Source organism: Engraulis encrasicolus, chromosome 7, assembly GCF_034702125.1.
Source record: "Engraulis encrasicolus isolate BLACKSEA-1 chromosome 7, IST_EnEncr_1.0, whole genome shotgun sequence".
NCBI classification, from domain to species: Eukaryota; Metazoa; Chordata; class Actinopteri; order Clupeiformes; family Engraulidae; genus Engraulis; species Engraulis encrasicolus.
Window position 1 is genome coordinate 55,614,039 of NC_085863.1, and position 14,010 is coordinate 55,628,048.

General features: G+C 44.2%; 1 protein-coding gene across 2 annotated transcripts in view; it reads left to right on the top strand.

Moving 5' to 3' along the window:
- akap10 (A kinase (PRKA) anchor protein 10) overlaps positions 1 to 13,040 on the top strand; it is a 21,219-nt gene extending 8,179 nt beyond the window's left edge. Inside the window, exons 4-15 of one of the 2 annotated variants that reach the window (XM_063204029.1) lie at positions 1 to 403; positions 4,015 to 4,113; positions 4,528 to 4,612; positions 5,062 to 5,185; positions 5,958 to 6,094; positions 6,841 to 6,985; positions 8,116 to 8,286; positions 8,944 to 9,050; positions 9,680 to 9,762; positions 10,271 to 10,323; positions 10,556 to 10,682; positions 11,544 to 13,040. The exon at positions 1 to 403 is cut by the window's left edge and continues 251 nt beyond it. In XM_063204029.1, coding sequence (XP_063060099.1) covers positions 1 to 403; positions 4,015 to 4,113; positions 4,528 to 4,612; positions 5,062 to 5,185; positions 5,958 to 6,094; positions 6,841 to 6,985; positions 8,116 to 8,286; positions 8,944 to 9,050; positions 9,680 to 9,762; positions 10,271 to 10,323; positions 10,556 to 10,675 — 1,527 coding nt within the window. In that variant the 3' untranslated portion in view covers positions 10,676 to 10,682; positions 11,544 to 13,040. The remainder of the gene's footprint in view (positions 404 to 4,014; positions 4,114 to 4,527; positions 4,613 to 5,061; positions 5,186 to 5,957; positions 6,095 to 6,840; positions 6,986 to 8,115; positions 8,287 to 8,943; positions 9,051 to 9,679; positions 9,763 to 10,270; positions 10,324 to 10,555; positions 10,683 to 11,543) is intronic. The other variant, XM_063204030.1, reaches the window with a different exon arrangement.
- The last annotated feature ends 970 nt before the right edge of the window (positions 13,041 to 14,010 follow it).

Sequence of the window (14,010 nt, forward strand, 5' to 3'; positions counted from 1 at the left end):
TCCCCCGCCGGCTCCCCTGACTCGCCCCCGGATGCCGCCACCATGCCCATGCACTCGGGAGGGGACGCGGAGATGATGGAGCTCCCGGACCCCTTCTCCTCGCAGCCCTCCTCCAGACCCATGACCCCCAGCCCGCAGGACGTGAACTCGCACGGGGGCGCCCCCCTTCCACCACTCCTCCAACACCAACACCACCGCAACTCCTCCTTCAGCTCGGACGGCTTTGGGGTGCCCAGGCCTGGCACTCCCCAGCAGCAGCAGCAGCAGCAGCACTCCTCCTCCAGGGCGGACACTCCAACCCGGCACCTCTCCACCTCCTCCACCTCCTCCTCGCGCACGGGGACCCCGCTCAAGGCCCAGGCCTCCACCGCACTGAGGGAGCTGTCAGACAAGCTCATGAAGAGTAAGTGGCGTCTAGGCACTGTGCTGGGCTAAGCGGCATCAGTACAGTAGATTGACCTTCGGGGCCTTTTAAACCAGATGTTCTTTTCGAGAAGTTAAACACTACCGCTCTTGTAGGTGTAAAGGTGCAGGAAAGTTTGCTGTGAACTTTTTTCTTTGAGCTTTATAGCACAGACTTTACAGCACAGAAAGGTTGCTTTCTTTTCTCTTTAAACCACCAGATGTTATATCAAAGTCAGTGGACATGGGGCAGCTTTGCGTTCACATCTTTATGTCACTGATGCTAGTGCTTTGACGGATTTCAAGGAGATTTTTTGGTGATTGTAAAACAAACACACAGAGACGGGGTGCGCTAATCCTAATTAGTTGTGCTATCTCAGTGAAAGTGTAGAAAGGAGAGAAGAAAAGAGGAAAGCGAGGGAGGAAGTCAAGTGGTGTTTGTTTTGACAGGTCCTTCTTATCACACAAGTCAGGGTTAAGCGAATGGCCAAGAGTAGCGCTGACTGATAACTGGAAAGTCATAGATTACGTTTTATTGGCTCCTTGTAGTGTATCTGATAAGCTCTCGGTTGCTTTAACAAGGCCAGGCCTCCCTCCCTCCCTCCCTCCCTAGTCAGTCATGTCATGTGGCTGCACGGGCCTCCTCCATTGTTGGGTTAAGTAATAAAGGCAAAAGGGCCTGCAGGGCTTTCTGAGGCCCTGTGACTACTGAAGCCACTGGAGCTGAATGACATCACATCAGCTCAGCTGGGATAGAGTGAGAGTATAAGAGGCAGTCAGATCGGCCTGCAAGTTGGAGAGGGGCTGTAAACAGCTCTGTTGTAAAATATAAAAAAGTAAGATAGGAATGAAGACAAACGAGAGCGGTTGGCCTGTTCAACTGTAGACTCTTACCCTTAAAATTTGTTCTAAAAAATTGTGTACTAGTGTAAGAGGCAGTCAGATCAGCCTGCAGGTTGGAGATTGGTTGTCAACAGCACTGTTGTAAAATATGAAAAAATAAGCAAGAAAGAGAAAATGAGAAAAACAAGAGCAATTGTTCCTGTTCACCTGTAGGCTCTTTACTGAAAATTTGACATAACAATTGAACTACTGGCTGCCTAGCATCATGACATCACGTCAGCTCAGCTGGTGTTAAGTGAAGGCGGCTCAAGATGACCTACCAATAGGCTGAACTAACTCCACTGCTGAAAATCCTCTGACTGTACTGTGTTACAATAGTTTGGTTGCTCAGCTCAACAGCTAGCTCATATTGACGAGACACAGGGATACGAACAGAGTAAGGCACATGAGCCAGAGGGTTGGAGAGTTGCTGTAAACAGTGCTGTTGAAACATTGAGAGAAAGTGAAAAGAAAAAGGAGAGCGGTTGGCCTGTTCAACTGTAGACTCTTACCCTCATGATTCGTCATTTTTTTTAATTGTGTGTAGTATACTGGCTGACTGTTAACTCTGGCAGAATAATTGGTGCCTGTGTTACGTAATAGACACATTCTTCCTGTATTACAGTAGAGGAAACATGACTATATGTAAAAGACTGGAAACCCCTGAGTCACCAACGCTCTTGGGCACCATGTAGGACCAAGCTATAGTGAACCCATTAACCTACAGACTGTGGAAGTGTATTCCAATATACAGACTCCCGTCTTCCACTTCTGCTTGTGGCCTCGCGTTTCGCTAATAAACAAATATTTTCTAGTATGGTCCAAGTAGTCATTTTTGCAGCTAAATATGGCTGTTTTTGCAAATTCAAAATGGCGGACCATGGAGAAGATCCCCCTTTTCATTTATGAAAAGTGCAGTTTTTCCAGTCATAATGAATACTTAGAATTTGATGGTGGTGGTAAGTATGAAAAAAGGTAACATTAGTGAATTAGCAGCATGAATTCTGGAAATAAACAACTAAAAATCTCACACAGTGTCCCTTTAACAATATTGAATTAATTTTCTGTTGCCAATGACATCATGAGGTCACAAGCAGGCAAGTGAGCAAGGGAGGAAGGGAGTCTGCATTGGAATTCGCCCTATGGGTGTGTGGCCTGTGATTTGTCACATGACCACAGGAAACAGCGCTGCAGTGCCCTTCCCGGACATCAACACACTCAGCAACTTGGAACATGGCTTAGCTCTTAGCGGTACCACCAGACACGTTTGAAAGGGAACCTAGAAAATCTTTTCCCCCAAGTCACTCATAACCAGGCAGAAGCAGAATACACACAGAAACAAGCCACACGTAGCACAGTGTAGTTTGTCGTAATGCACTAAGGCACTATAAAAGGGTGGGGAAAATAATAATTTACATAAGGAAAGGCACTCTGAACCAGGGCTTCGAACCGGTTCAAGGAGCGAAAACGAAAACCAGGAACTTTTTGTATTTTACAGGGAACAGAAACGAAACCGGAGACGTTATTATTTTTTATGTTCTGGAACGGGAACACTTATTTAAAAATAATGGTAACCGGTTAATACCGGTTAATACCGTTCCTCAAACTAAAAAAAAAAGTCATTATTTTCCTGCGCATGTTACCATGACGGCTGAGGTTCAAGTCCTGTGTGACATCAGACATTCTCTGACTGAATGGAGAGAGAGCTGTAGATTACAAAGTCTTCACTCCACATCTTAATTAAGAGAAACCACTGTCATACAAAAGGACAGAGTTTGCATTGCATTATTGTAAGACATTGCAGGGAAGCGCACCGACAATGTTCGCCGTTATTGGGCATCCATGGCCGCTTCAAATATGCACAAACTCACAATGTCCATCATAGTGCTCCCCGTGACCCAAGTCAGCGTGGAGCGCACATTTTCATCATTGAGGTTTCCTGAATGTCCCTGAATGACAAAATTCTGGAGGATATTCTTTTCATTTGCTAATAAACAGTTTTGAATGTAGGCTGACTCATTTGCACTTCCGTCTTTCTTGGTTAACGTCAGTTAGGCCTATGGGGAGTAATCAGCTGACAGGAACGAAATTAACCGTTCCGGGAACAATATTTTTTGGTTCTAACCGGTTCGGGAACGTCAATTTATTGGTGGAACTCAGAACCGGAAACGTTATTATTCCGTTTTTGTTCGGAACGGAACGTTTGGAAAAAAATAACGGTTCAAAGCCCTGCTCTGAACAAGTATAGGATATCTTGGGGTATAGGGTACAATATAGGAGGGTGCCATTACTATTTTGACAAAGTTGTCAAATGACAACATGGAAATGGGTGGATTGAAATAAGGGGGGTCGAAATAAGGTGTATAGGATGCATAGGGTATCTTTTACCAGCCGAACATAGTTCAAATGTTTTCTTTAAGCTGCGTCAGTGACATGGAACCAGTGACCCAAATTGTAGCTTAGTTGAATACATATGCACTGAATGGCAGCCTTCATAGTACTGTATCTTTGTTTGCAATGAAATGTCTCCCGAGTCATATGCTTTCTATGCATTTGACAGTCAATTAGTATCAGGTCATGTCAGAGTGTATGGTGCAGCCTTTTAAAATCTTTATGTACATTGTATGTAGAATGATGGATGTGTTGTGACATGATACATGTCCTGCATTTACTGTTAGTATGAGAATCTTTATTCTTATTAGCGTTAACCTATTTTCTTGTCCTTTGCAGGTATAGAGAGGGATGCCGTGAACATTTTCACCAAGTACATCTCTCCAGATGCTGCTAGACCTATTCCCATCACGGAACAGATCAGAAACGATATTGTTGGTATGGCTTCATTTTCAGTTTTCTTTCTGTTGGTATTTTTCTGCATGTTGCCACAAAATTACCTAACTATACATAGGAATTGTTTTTTGCTTGAATAACTTTCCCTGTCTTTCTGTCTCCTGCTCTTTGTCTCTTTCTCTCACTCTCTGTGTCTCTCTCAATCTCTCTCTCTCTCTCTCTCTCTCTCTCTCTCTCTCTCTCTCTCTCTCTCTCTCTCTCTGTCTCACACACACACATACACTCATACACACAGACACACAAATCCGCTGCCATGGAAGCAAACACAAATCAGCGTTGTATGTAAACACACATCGTCCTGCTCTCCTGGTAATTGTGCTAAATTGCCCTTGTCCTTGCCTTTCCTTTCCTGCCCCCATCTTGTCCTGTCTCCTATCTTACCTCCTGCTCCTGCAGCTAAGATCTGTGGAGAGGATGGGCAAGTGGATCCTAACTGCTTCGTCATTGCACAGTCTGTCGTCTTCGCCATCATGGAACAACAGTGAGTGTTATCTCTTTTTCTGTGTTTCTGTTGTCCTCTCTCTCTCTCTTCCTCTTCCTCATAATCAGCAATGGAAAGATTTGATGTCAATTAGTCTTGCTCTATCAATGAAGGTCACAGATTTCTGACCTTGGGGAATAGAACATGACTATGCAATGGAACAGAAGTCACATACTAAACTAATAGCTGACCGGACTGAGGCATAGGGTCATGCTGTTTCAGTCCCATACAGTTAAGTGTTAGCTTCCAGTTTATCATTTGGTTTATGATGCATCAAATTGTTTTTGTTCTTTCTCCTACCAATAGCCCTCTGTGACCTCCACCAGCAGGGCTATGGGTTGATGTGCACCAGACGTCTCCTTCTAAACTGCTTCTCATTTGTTTTCATACTGTGTGCTCTGCTCTCTATGGCTAACCTCTGTCTGTTATTCCCTGTGTGTCCGCTCCAGGCACTTTAGTGAGTTCTTGCGCAGCCATCATTTCTGTAAATACCAGATCGAGGTGCTGACCAGTGGATCCGTTTTCCTGGCGGACATCCTGTTCAGCGAGTCCGCCCTCTTCTACTTCTCGGAAGTAAGTGTGTGTGTGTGTGTGTGTGTGTCTGCATGTTTGTGTGCGCGCGTGTGTGTGTGTGCGCGCGCGTGTGTGTGTGTGTGTGTGTGTGTGTGTGTGTGTGTGTGTGTGTGTGTGTGTGTGTGTGTGTGTGTGTGTGTGTGTGTGTGTGTGTGTGTGTGTGTGTGCGCGTGTGTATGTGTGCGCGCGCGAGCATATCTGTATTTGTGTGTATGCGCGCATTTTTGTGTTTGTGTGTGCGTATGCGTGTGTTCGTGTGCACGTTTGTGTGAGTGTGTGCGTGCAAAATCAAGCAGCGAGGAAAGGGGATAGCTGAAAGTTTAGAAACTACACTCCCACCCCCACTGCAGCATGAAATGTGCCATTGAGAGCACCCGCTGTGAAGCCTTTCCCTTTCCTGCTGTTGCCCCCCTCATTCTAACAAGACAAAAGCTGAAGGAGTACAACAATATTTCTCTAAACATCTACTTTGTACATCTACTGTTCTCAAACACCCTACCCAAAAGGATGCACTGCAGCATGACATGTGTAACTGAGATCAGCCTGGGTGAAAGCTGTTCAGCGGTTTTCCTCCTCTCCCCTCATCCCAACAAGACAACAGCTTATGGCACCGCTTCCTTCCCCTTCATCTCCTCTTGACAGATAAGCATCTGAGGGGAAAAACCTCACTAAATGCACTGCAGTGGGTGGTGTAAACGCCAAAAAAGGAAGCTCTTGGAATGTAAACGCTAACTCTTATTTCCCTGGTGTGTTCCTGTCTGTCTGTCTGCAGTACATGGAGAAGGAGGAGGCTGTGAACGTGCTGCAGTTCTACCTGGCGGCGGATAACTTTCAGGACCAGCTCGCTTCTAAGAAAGGCCAGTACGACGGCCAGGAGGCCCAGAACGATGCCATGATCCTCTATGACAAGTAAGAAGAAGAAGTGCAATAAACATTTTAGAAAGTCATTCTGAGTGAAATCTGTGTGACACTTTAGGCCAGGGCCTGACCAGCAATGAAACTTGGTATGCATTTTCAGTGACAAGGTAGAACCCGAAAACTGCTTTTTTTTTGCACAAATCTGGGAGAATCGTACTAAGAAAGACAAAACTCAAAATCAGCATGAACAGATTTTTTTTGTGAAAAACAATCTGCAGGATTTGAAATGGCACTCCTCCCCGAGCCTGCCTTGTAACCTAAACGTTAACATGAAATATAACCCTACCATTGCAGTACTTTATAGACACTTATTTAGCACTACTATATTTTCCAAGAAGAAGAGGATAATTGAATAAAGGAAACAACAAACATAATGCACTGGTGCATAATTCATACAATACTGTACACACAAGTGTGGTCATGCATGATTATTTTCATAGGAGAGAAGGAGAGGAGACAGGGTATGAATAAATAAATTGATGGCAGAGTTCATAGTGTGTTGCCTAGAAAAAAAGGTACCTCACACCAATAATCTTTTTGAAGTGCTGGTCAGTTGTGTATTCAAATATCGAAGAGAATAAAGAAGATTCCGCACACTCTGCTGCTCCATCTTTTATTTGAAGTGAGATTGTGCGGCATCTTCATTTTCTTTGAAATGTCTGTTACCTTTCAAAAATGATCACATCCACCCCTCCTTTCCCTCTTTCTCTCTCTCCATAAACTACTCTTGTCTGCAGGTATTTTTCTCTCCAGGCCACCAACCCCCTGGGCTTCGACGACTCTGTGAGGATGGAGATCGAGTCCAATATCTGCCGTGAGGGCGGACCCCTCCCGGACTGTTTCACTACTCCGCTCAGGCAGGCCTGGACGACTATGGAGAAGGTATCGTATGGGCGCCAGCATCCACCGTTGCATTTATACGCACACGCAAGGTGCAGTCCATTATCCCAACTCTCATCCTCCACCTGTGCTTGTGGCATTGCACTGCGCTGCGCTGATGCCCCGCCTCAGTGGAGAAAACAATACAGTTTCCCCGCTGTCAGCCTAGCCACAACAACTTTTTAGGGGACTTTTCCCCATTCAACGACCCGATTGCAAATGAGAAAAGAACCTTTGAATTACGCTTTTGGGAGATGTTGAATTAAACAAGGGAGGATGGAAGTTTCGGGTCGCCTGAGTGTGGTGCCAAACACGCATCACATGCATCACGCATCGGCACAGGGGCCAGGTTGTAATCGCCATTACACGCTGAAGAAGGGCTCTGCCCAATATGTTTGTAGGAGAATAAATGAAGAAATCGCTTCATTCCCTTATTTAGTTATGTGGGATTCAGCATCCAGTTAAGAATTGTGTTAATCATTAGGCGTCTCCTCCACTTTACAATGGGCCAGGTTGCCATCTCTGATTGCTGTCGTTACATTGTGTGGTAATCATAATTATAATCATACACAGAATAGGCAGGGTGGGATCAGCTGTGGGACAAATGTCAGTGGTATGATTCATACAAGTAGCATAATAGAGAAGGATAAGGCCGGCCGGACATTGGCTCCGACAGCACTGCAGCGCACTTTCGCTTCCGACGTAAGTCGTACCCCCAAACCCAATTTCACATGAACATAGCATTGAGAGTCAATGGGCGGCGCAGACAAAATAGAACTCGTCTCTAATTGCTATCCGACATCCGCGAATGTCCGTGGACATCGGCGCCAGTGTGCGGGGTTCTATTGAAAACAATGGAATCAAACTTTTGTGGAGCAGTGCGTAGCACTTTGTCGGACCCTATGTGCGGAAGCCATAATAGTACTCAGAGGATGGGAATAAAGTATTGCAGTAGAAGATGCTACAATAACCAGGTGTGTTTAAAAAAGAGGTTATTCAGCTGTCTAAATCTGTGTCCACATGTCACTTGTTGATGGTGCAGTAACCAGGTGTATTGTGTTTAAAAACAAAAATATTTCATTTCTGCCCAGCATGTTGCCTCATGTTGTTCCTTGTTGCTGTCTTTGCCGCAGGTCTACCTGCCAGGCTTCTTGTCCAGTAACCTTTACTACAAGTACCTGAGTGACCTTATCAATGCGGTGCGGGCCGACGAGTTCACCGGGGGGAACGCCGGCACTGCGGGAAACAGTGCGCCGTCAGACAACGACCGGGGCGCCAACGCCTTGGAAGGGTCACAGGCCCAGGTAACCCCCTTCCCCCCAATTACCCCCATCACAAACCCCCCACCCCACCCCCCATGTTTTTAGCCTCAGCTCTCGACTCTCACTGACCCTCAGTCTGTGACATTTGGTTTACCTGCTCTCGACTGACCTTTTCTGCTCGGTTCACCAGGGGAAATACACCTCTGCAAATGTTAGCGGAAGAGTCTGGTTTGCCCAGTTTGCAGGCAGGACATGGGTCACAGCTTGACAGTCCAAGTTTGCGTTAGGCTAACGTTGTAATACATTTCAAACAGATTGCCTCAGGATCAACATTTCAGCCATTGCCTAAAATGGCATTTTTTTCCAGACCTGTTCCTTCAGAACAACTCTCAAGTCAAAGTCAGCCTTATTTATGTACTGGATACACAAAGGAATTGAAATTAGATTTCTCACATTTAGTAAGGAGTTATATTCTTAGCCTATCCTGAGTGAAAAGGGTGTAGAAAGTGTAATAGCCAATGCTGTTGCCATAACATAATACTACCGTATGTCTAAGCTAAACAAAATTACTAGTATGCAATACAGTGTAGTCAAATAACTACAGGCATCATTGGCTACAAGAAATCCACTGAACTTGTATGTAGTCGTTGCTGAACCTTTTTTTCTGATGACTGTTTTGACTTGTGTGTCTTACAACAGGGAGCCAAGAAAGCTGCGATTAAGATTTTGAAGAACTTTGACGAGGCGATCACAGTCGACATCTCAAGCCTGGACCCTGAGTCTTTGTATCAGCGGCCCTACGCTGGGTCAGTATTTATTTATTTGTTGTCTAAATGTCCTTCTGTTGTACGAGTAGCTACAAGACAATGCAGCATGTCATATCCACCTTTTTCTCCTGTCTGCTAGTTCCAGTTAGGCTGCCGATAGCCCTTCTGAATGATTTAGCACTCACAACAGCCAGCCAAATAGTAATCACGTTGCCCTTACAACCCTGGATAATGAGGCGGATAGACAAACATTATTTCCCATTGACATATTCATAATGTGTCTGTAGTGTGGGCGTGCAATTGTGAAATTGTAATAGTTTCTGTTATAACCGTGCCATTTTTATGAAAACTAAATTCTTGTGAGTTATGTGTCCTTTGATTTTTTTTGTTCTGTTGCTTTAGAAATGGTAGTGTACTTAAACATCTTGCTTAGTGTGTATAATGCCAAAACACACACACACACACACACACACACACACACACACACACACACACACACACACACACACACACACACACACACACACACAAGGGTGTCAATGCCCTAGTTTCCTATAAAGGCCATGATGTCTGGGGTGGCTTTAAAAGCAGCCCTAGGCATTGTAAGCGTGGGACTGTTCACGTTAAGCATTAAGAGATGCCAACTTGTACCTTGTTGCTGTGTGTAGGAGGATGACGTTTGGGAAAGTGAATGAACTCGGACAATTCATACGAGAGGCCGAGCCTGAACCTGATGTGAAAAAATCTAAAGGTAAGACCAAAAGGAAAAAAAGAAAAGAAAAACACACACACACACACATACTCATGAATAGTAGCAAACATACTGTGGTTAAAGTCAGGTGTAGTTTTTGGGAAATGGTCTCAGTGAAAGAAAAGACTTACCTAGCCAAGAGAAAGGTGTGTTGCCAACCTATTGTGTGCCTCTGGCTCAAGAAATGATGATGGGTCCTTGACGTGTTCATGGTCAAAAAGACCTTGGCCATTGTCAGCGTTTCATAGTTGCAAAGCTTTTTTTTTTGCTTTTGACCATGAACGCTGCACTCAAGCCTGGTGTGATGATTGACTTGGCCATGGGTAAAAAGAAAAAGGGTTTGTTTTGAAAGTTGGTGTGTAAGAATGAAAGCAGCACAGGAAGGGTGTTCACGTTATTCATCTCTCTCTCTCTCTCTCTGCTCTCTCTCTCTCTCTCTCTCTCTCTCTCTCTCTCTCTCTCTCTCTCTCTGCTCTCTTTTCATTTCTTTCTTTGCCTTTTTTTTCAGGTTCCATGTTTTCACAAGCAATGAAGAAATGGGTGCAGGGGAATTCAGACGAGGTGAGTTGGTTTACTGTTCATGCTCTTGACCCTAGACTGTAGGTTACATGCTTTAAAAATCATGTTACTTCTTGTCAGCGAAAAAGTTTAAGGCCCATTATAATTAGACCTGCTTGTGTGACAAATTACCACCCATGTGATGGATCATTAGGGCTAGTGTTGGAGGGAATTTATAGTACAGTAACCGAGAATGCTGCTGTTTCCTTCATGGCGGCCATGTCTGTGATTGCAGGCACAAGAGGAGATGGCCTGGAAGATAGCCAAGATGATTGTCAACGATGTCATGCACCAGTCACAGCACGACAGCCCCGGAGTCAAGTCCACTAAGGTACGAGGAGGCTGTGACATTTAACTGCCCTGTAAGCACACACACACACACACACACACACACACACACACACACACACACACACACACACACACACACACACACAGGCCTGCTGATGGGCATGTAAAACACGACACACACACACACACACACACACACACACACACACACACACACACACACACACACACACACACACACACACACACACACACACACACACACACACACACACTGCCAGAGGCATTCTTGGGATGCACAAAGAAAATCTCTTGCAGTATCCTAATTAGTTCCTGGGTTATTAATTTGTTTACATGCCCAACAAAACTCTTTTGGGATTTTCCTCTGCAGAAAAACAGCCCACATTTTATCGCCCAATGTGTTGTGCATGTCTGTATGTCTCAAACAAATTGCTCTAACAAAGCTGTGCTTTTCTCATGGTTGAAAGTGGGATTAGTGAATAGTGAAAAATCTGATGGGAGTGAACGGGTTCATTAATAATTTTAACGGTTGCGTAGTTGTGATGAAACCAGTATCTGAATCATGCGAGTATGCTCTCTCTCTCTGCTCTCTGCTCTCGCTCTCTCTCTCTCTCTCTCTCTCTCTCTCTCTCTCTCTCTCTCTCTCTCTCTCTCTCTCTCTCTCTCTCTCTCGTTCTAATCCTGGACCTGTGTTGATTTTTTTTCTTTTTTTCGGTAATTCGGTACATTTCCCCGATTTGTGGGATAGGATTTGTGTCCGTGATCGGGACCAATTTTACATCCTAGTGTGTCTCTGGTGTCACGAACACCGATGCATGATCAGATTTAGAGCACCACTGTCTAGAAGGAGACACAATGTCATGGCTGTGTGTGTGCTAACAGACATCTGCTTCACCTCTCCTCTATTACAGCTATGACACTTGTGCCACGGAGAACCAAAGTTGCTGTCCTTCCCTCGCCCAACCCCACCCTCCTCTCCCCTTCCCCTCTCTCGCTTATATAGCCCGGAACTGAATGGACACAGCCCCTGTGTTGGAACCGCACACTCCACACAACCGTCAGAACAATATTCCTAATGAAGATCAATCGAGGCATTCCAGAACTTCCTTGCATTGCATTAGAACGGACTGAGCTCTGTTGGGAAAAAGGTGCGGATGGAAGGGAGCATGTTTTCAAAAGTATGTTTGTGCGTACAGCATTACACACACACACACACACACACACACACACACAGACACACACACACACAAAGACATGGATTTATCCTTACCTTCTGTATATCAAGCGCTAGGCAAGACTTTTTAAGTGACCTGAAGACAAAAAAATTGGCACGCAGCAGGGAGAGTAAACAAAGACATTGCACAAAAAAATGAAAGAAAGAAAAAAAACATCAGACGTTACTGAACAAAGGCCCGAGGGAAGAAGGATGCCAGGAGGAAACTTGTAGGCTGTAGAACTTCAAAAAGCCTCTGCGTTGATATTCAGCTGTTACCATGCCAACCAGAGAAGGAAGGGCACAGGAGTGTGAAGGAGGCTTCCAGTCTTACTGATGAAGACCAGATCATTCACCATCTTTTCTCCCTCTCTCTGCCTTTCTCTCTCTCTGTCTTGTTCTTCCTCTGTCTCTTTCTCTCTGGTTTTATTCCTCCCCTTGCTGTCTCTTCTAAATCATTCATTCCTTCTTCTTGAAAGAAATCTTTGAAATTACGATGCATTTTTTTTTTAAACGAAAGGGTTACACTTCTGTGGATAGACTTGCGTCTGCGCATTCATTTACAAGTGTAATTCTTTGTTCTCCTGGAGTATTTTTTCTCCTTGTTGTACTGGTCCTAAATGTGAAGGTGTATCCCCTTTGTGTACGGTTCAGGTGGGGAACGGTAGAGTCTCTGAGCAACTGGAATGGACTTCACTGATCTTCAGGTCTGGCGAATTGCTCTGCCTGCTATGTGTAGCAACTTCCTTTCACCTTATCACTGATGCAGGCCTTTGTTTTAAAAAGATAATAAAAAATGTAATGAAAAAGGTAAAACTCCAGTGGACTGAAGTGCTAGTTGCAATGTAAAAAGAAAAAAAACCTCCAGGCTGTGTGCTATGAAGATGTAGATTTCTGGTTTATCCCATGTATTAATGTTAGTTATTTTATGGTGGTTGTTGTCCTTTTTTGTTTTTGTTTTGTATGATATTGAAACCAATGTTAAAAGCAAGTCTCATTGATGACTGTTCATTTACCAGTGTACTCAGTGAAGATAATGTTACGCTTACGTTGGACCTCATTGAGATGTGGAAAGGAACCAGAAAAAAAGACTTTTGGTACTATGTACCTGTAATATGTTTTCTGACATATATATGTGTACCTAATCTATAATATATTTAAATTGTGTTTGATTTAAATACATATATTATTGAAATCCTGTGTATTGTCATTATTTTGGTGAGGATATGTGAATTAATGAGAGGATCATAGTACGTTGACTTGGGGTTAGTTAGTTTTTTCTTATATTTAGAATATTGAATATGTTTGCCTATTATTTACATGAAGGCAGGTTATTGTCAAAATTCAGTTCAAAGTGGTGTTCTTCGAAACCGGCTGATGGCGCTCGTGTTCACCTTGAGAGGAGCCGTCTCATTTTAGTAGACAATTCATTTCATGCATACAATTCTGTGAAGGTAAAATAACGCAGACGACGTTGCTAAGGGTTGTCGATAAACCTTTGTAATTTAAGCAGAATTATGTTTAGCTTTACCTCAAACACGGCGGTATGAATGTAACCCCCACAGCTATTCATACTGGATAATTTTCATCGCGCTGAAGCACTTAGGGATAAGTCAAATTATGAATCATTTTCATACTGAAAAGAATGAAATGTATTAAATTCCACACGAGAACAATAATCGTAAGTAAGATCTAGTATTGCTGCTTGAAGAGCAAAAAAAATCCCACTTGAAGAGAGGAGACGCCCACTCCGGCGCCTCACGCTGGCGCTGTATTCTAAACTTGACCAAGCTTCCTGGTGGAAACCACGCGTACGCACGAGCTCGTCCGCTCTCAGCTGTCGGGACAAGTCAGTGGACCGTGGTAATCGCACTGAATTTGACCAGACCACTAACTTTCATATGCCAGAGAAGAGAAGAGCCCTGAACAGTTTTCTTTTTTTTCACTGGCCTGAGGAATACCCAGTCGCAGGATGACAGTTGCGCGTGCTCCGTGAACGGTATTTATGTTTGGGGTGTGACAAACGTTTCTGTCTGCACCTGTTAATGACTGTACATGAGGATATTGTATCTGATTGAGAATGTTGTACAGAAGAATCTTTGTCCTGTCAACATGAGACTAACCAGGCTGTAGAATATCACCTGAATTTGTGAACTGGTGGGCTA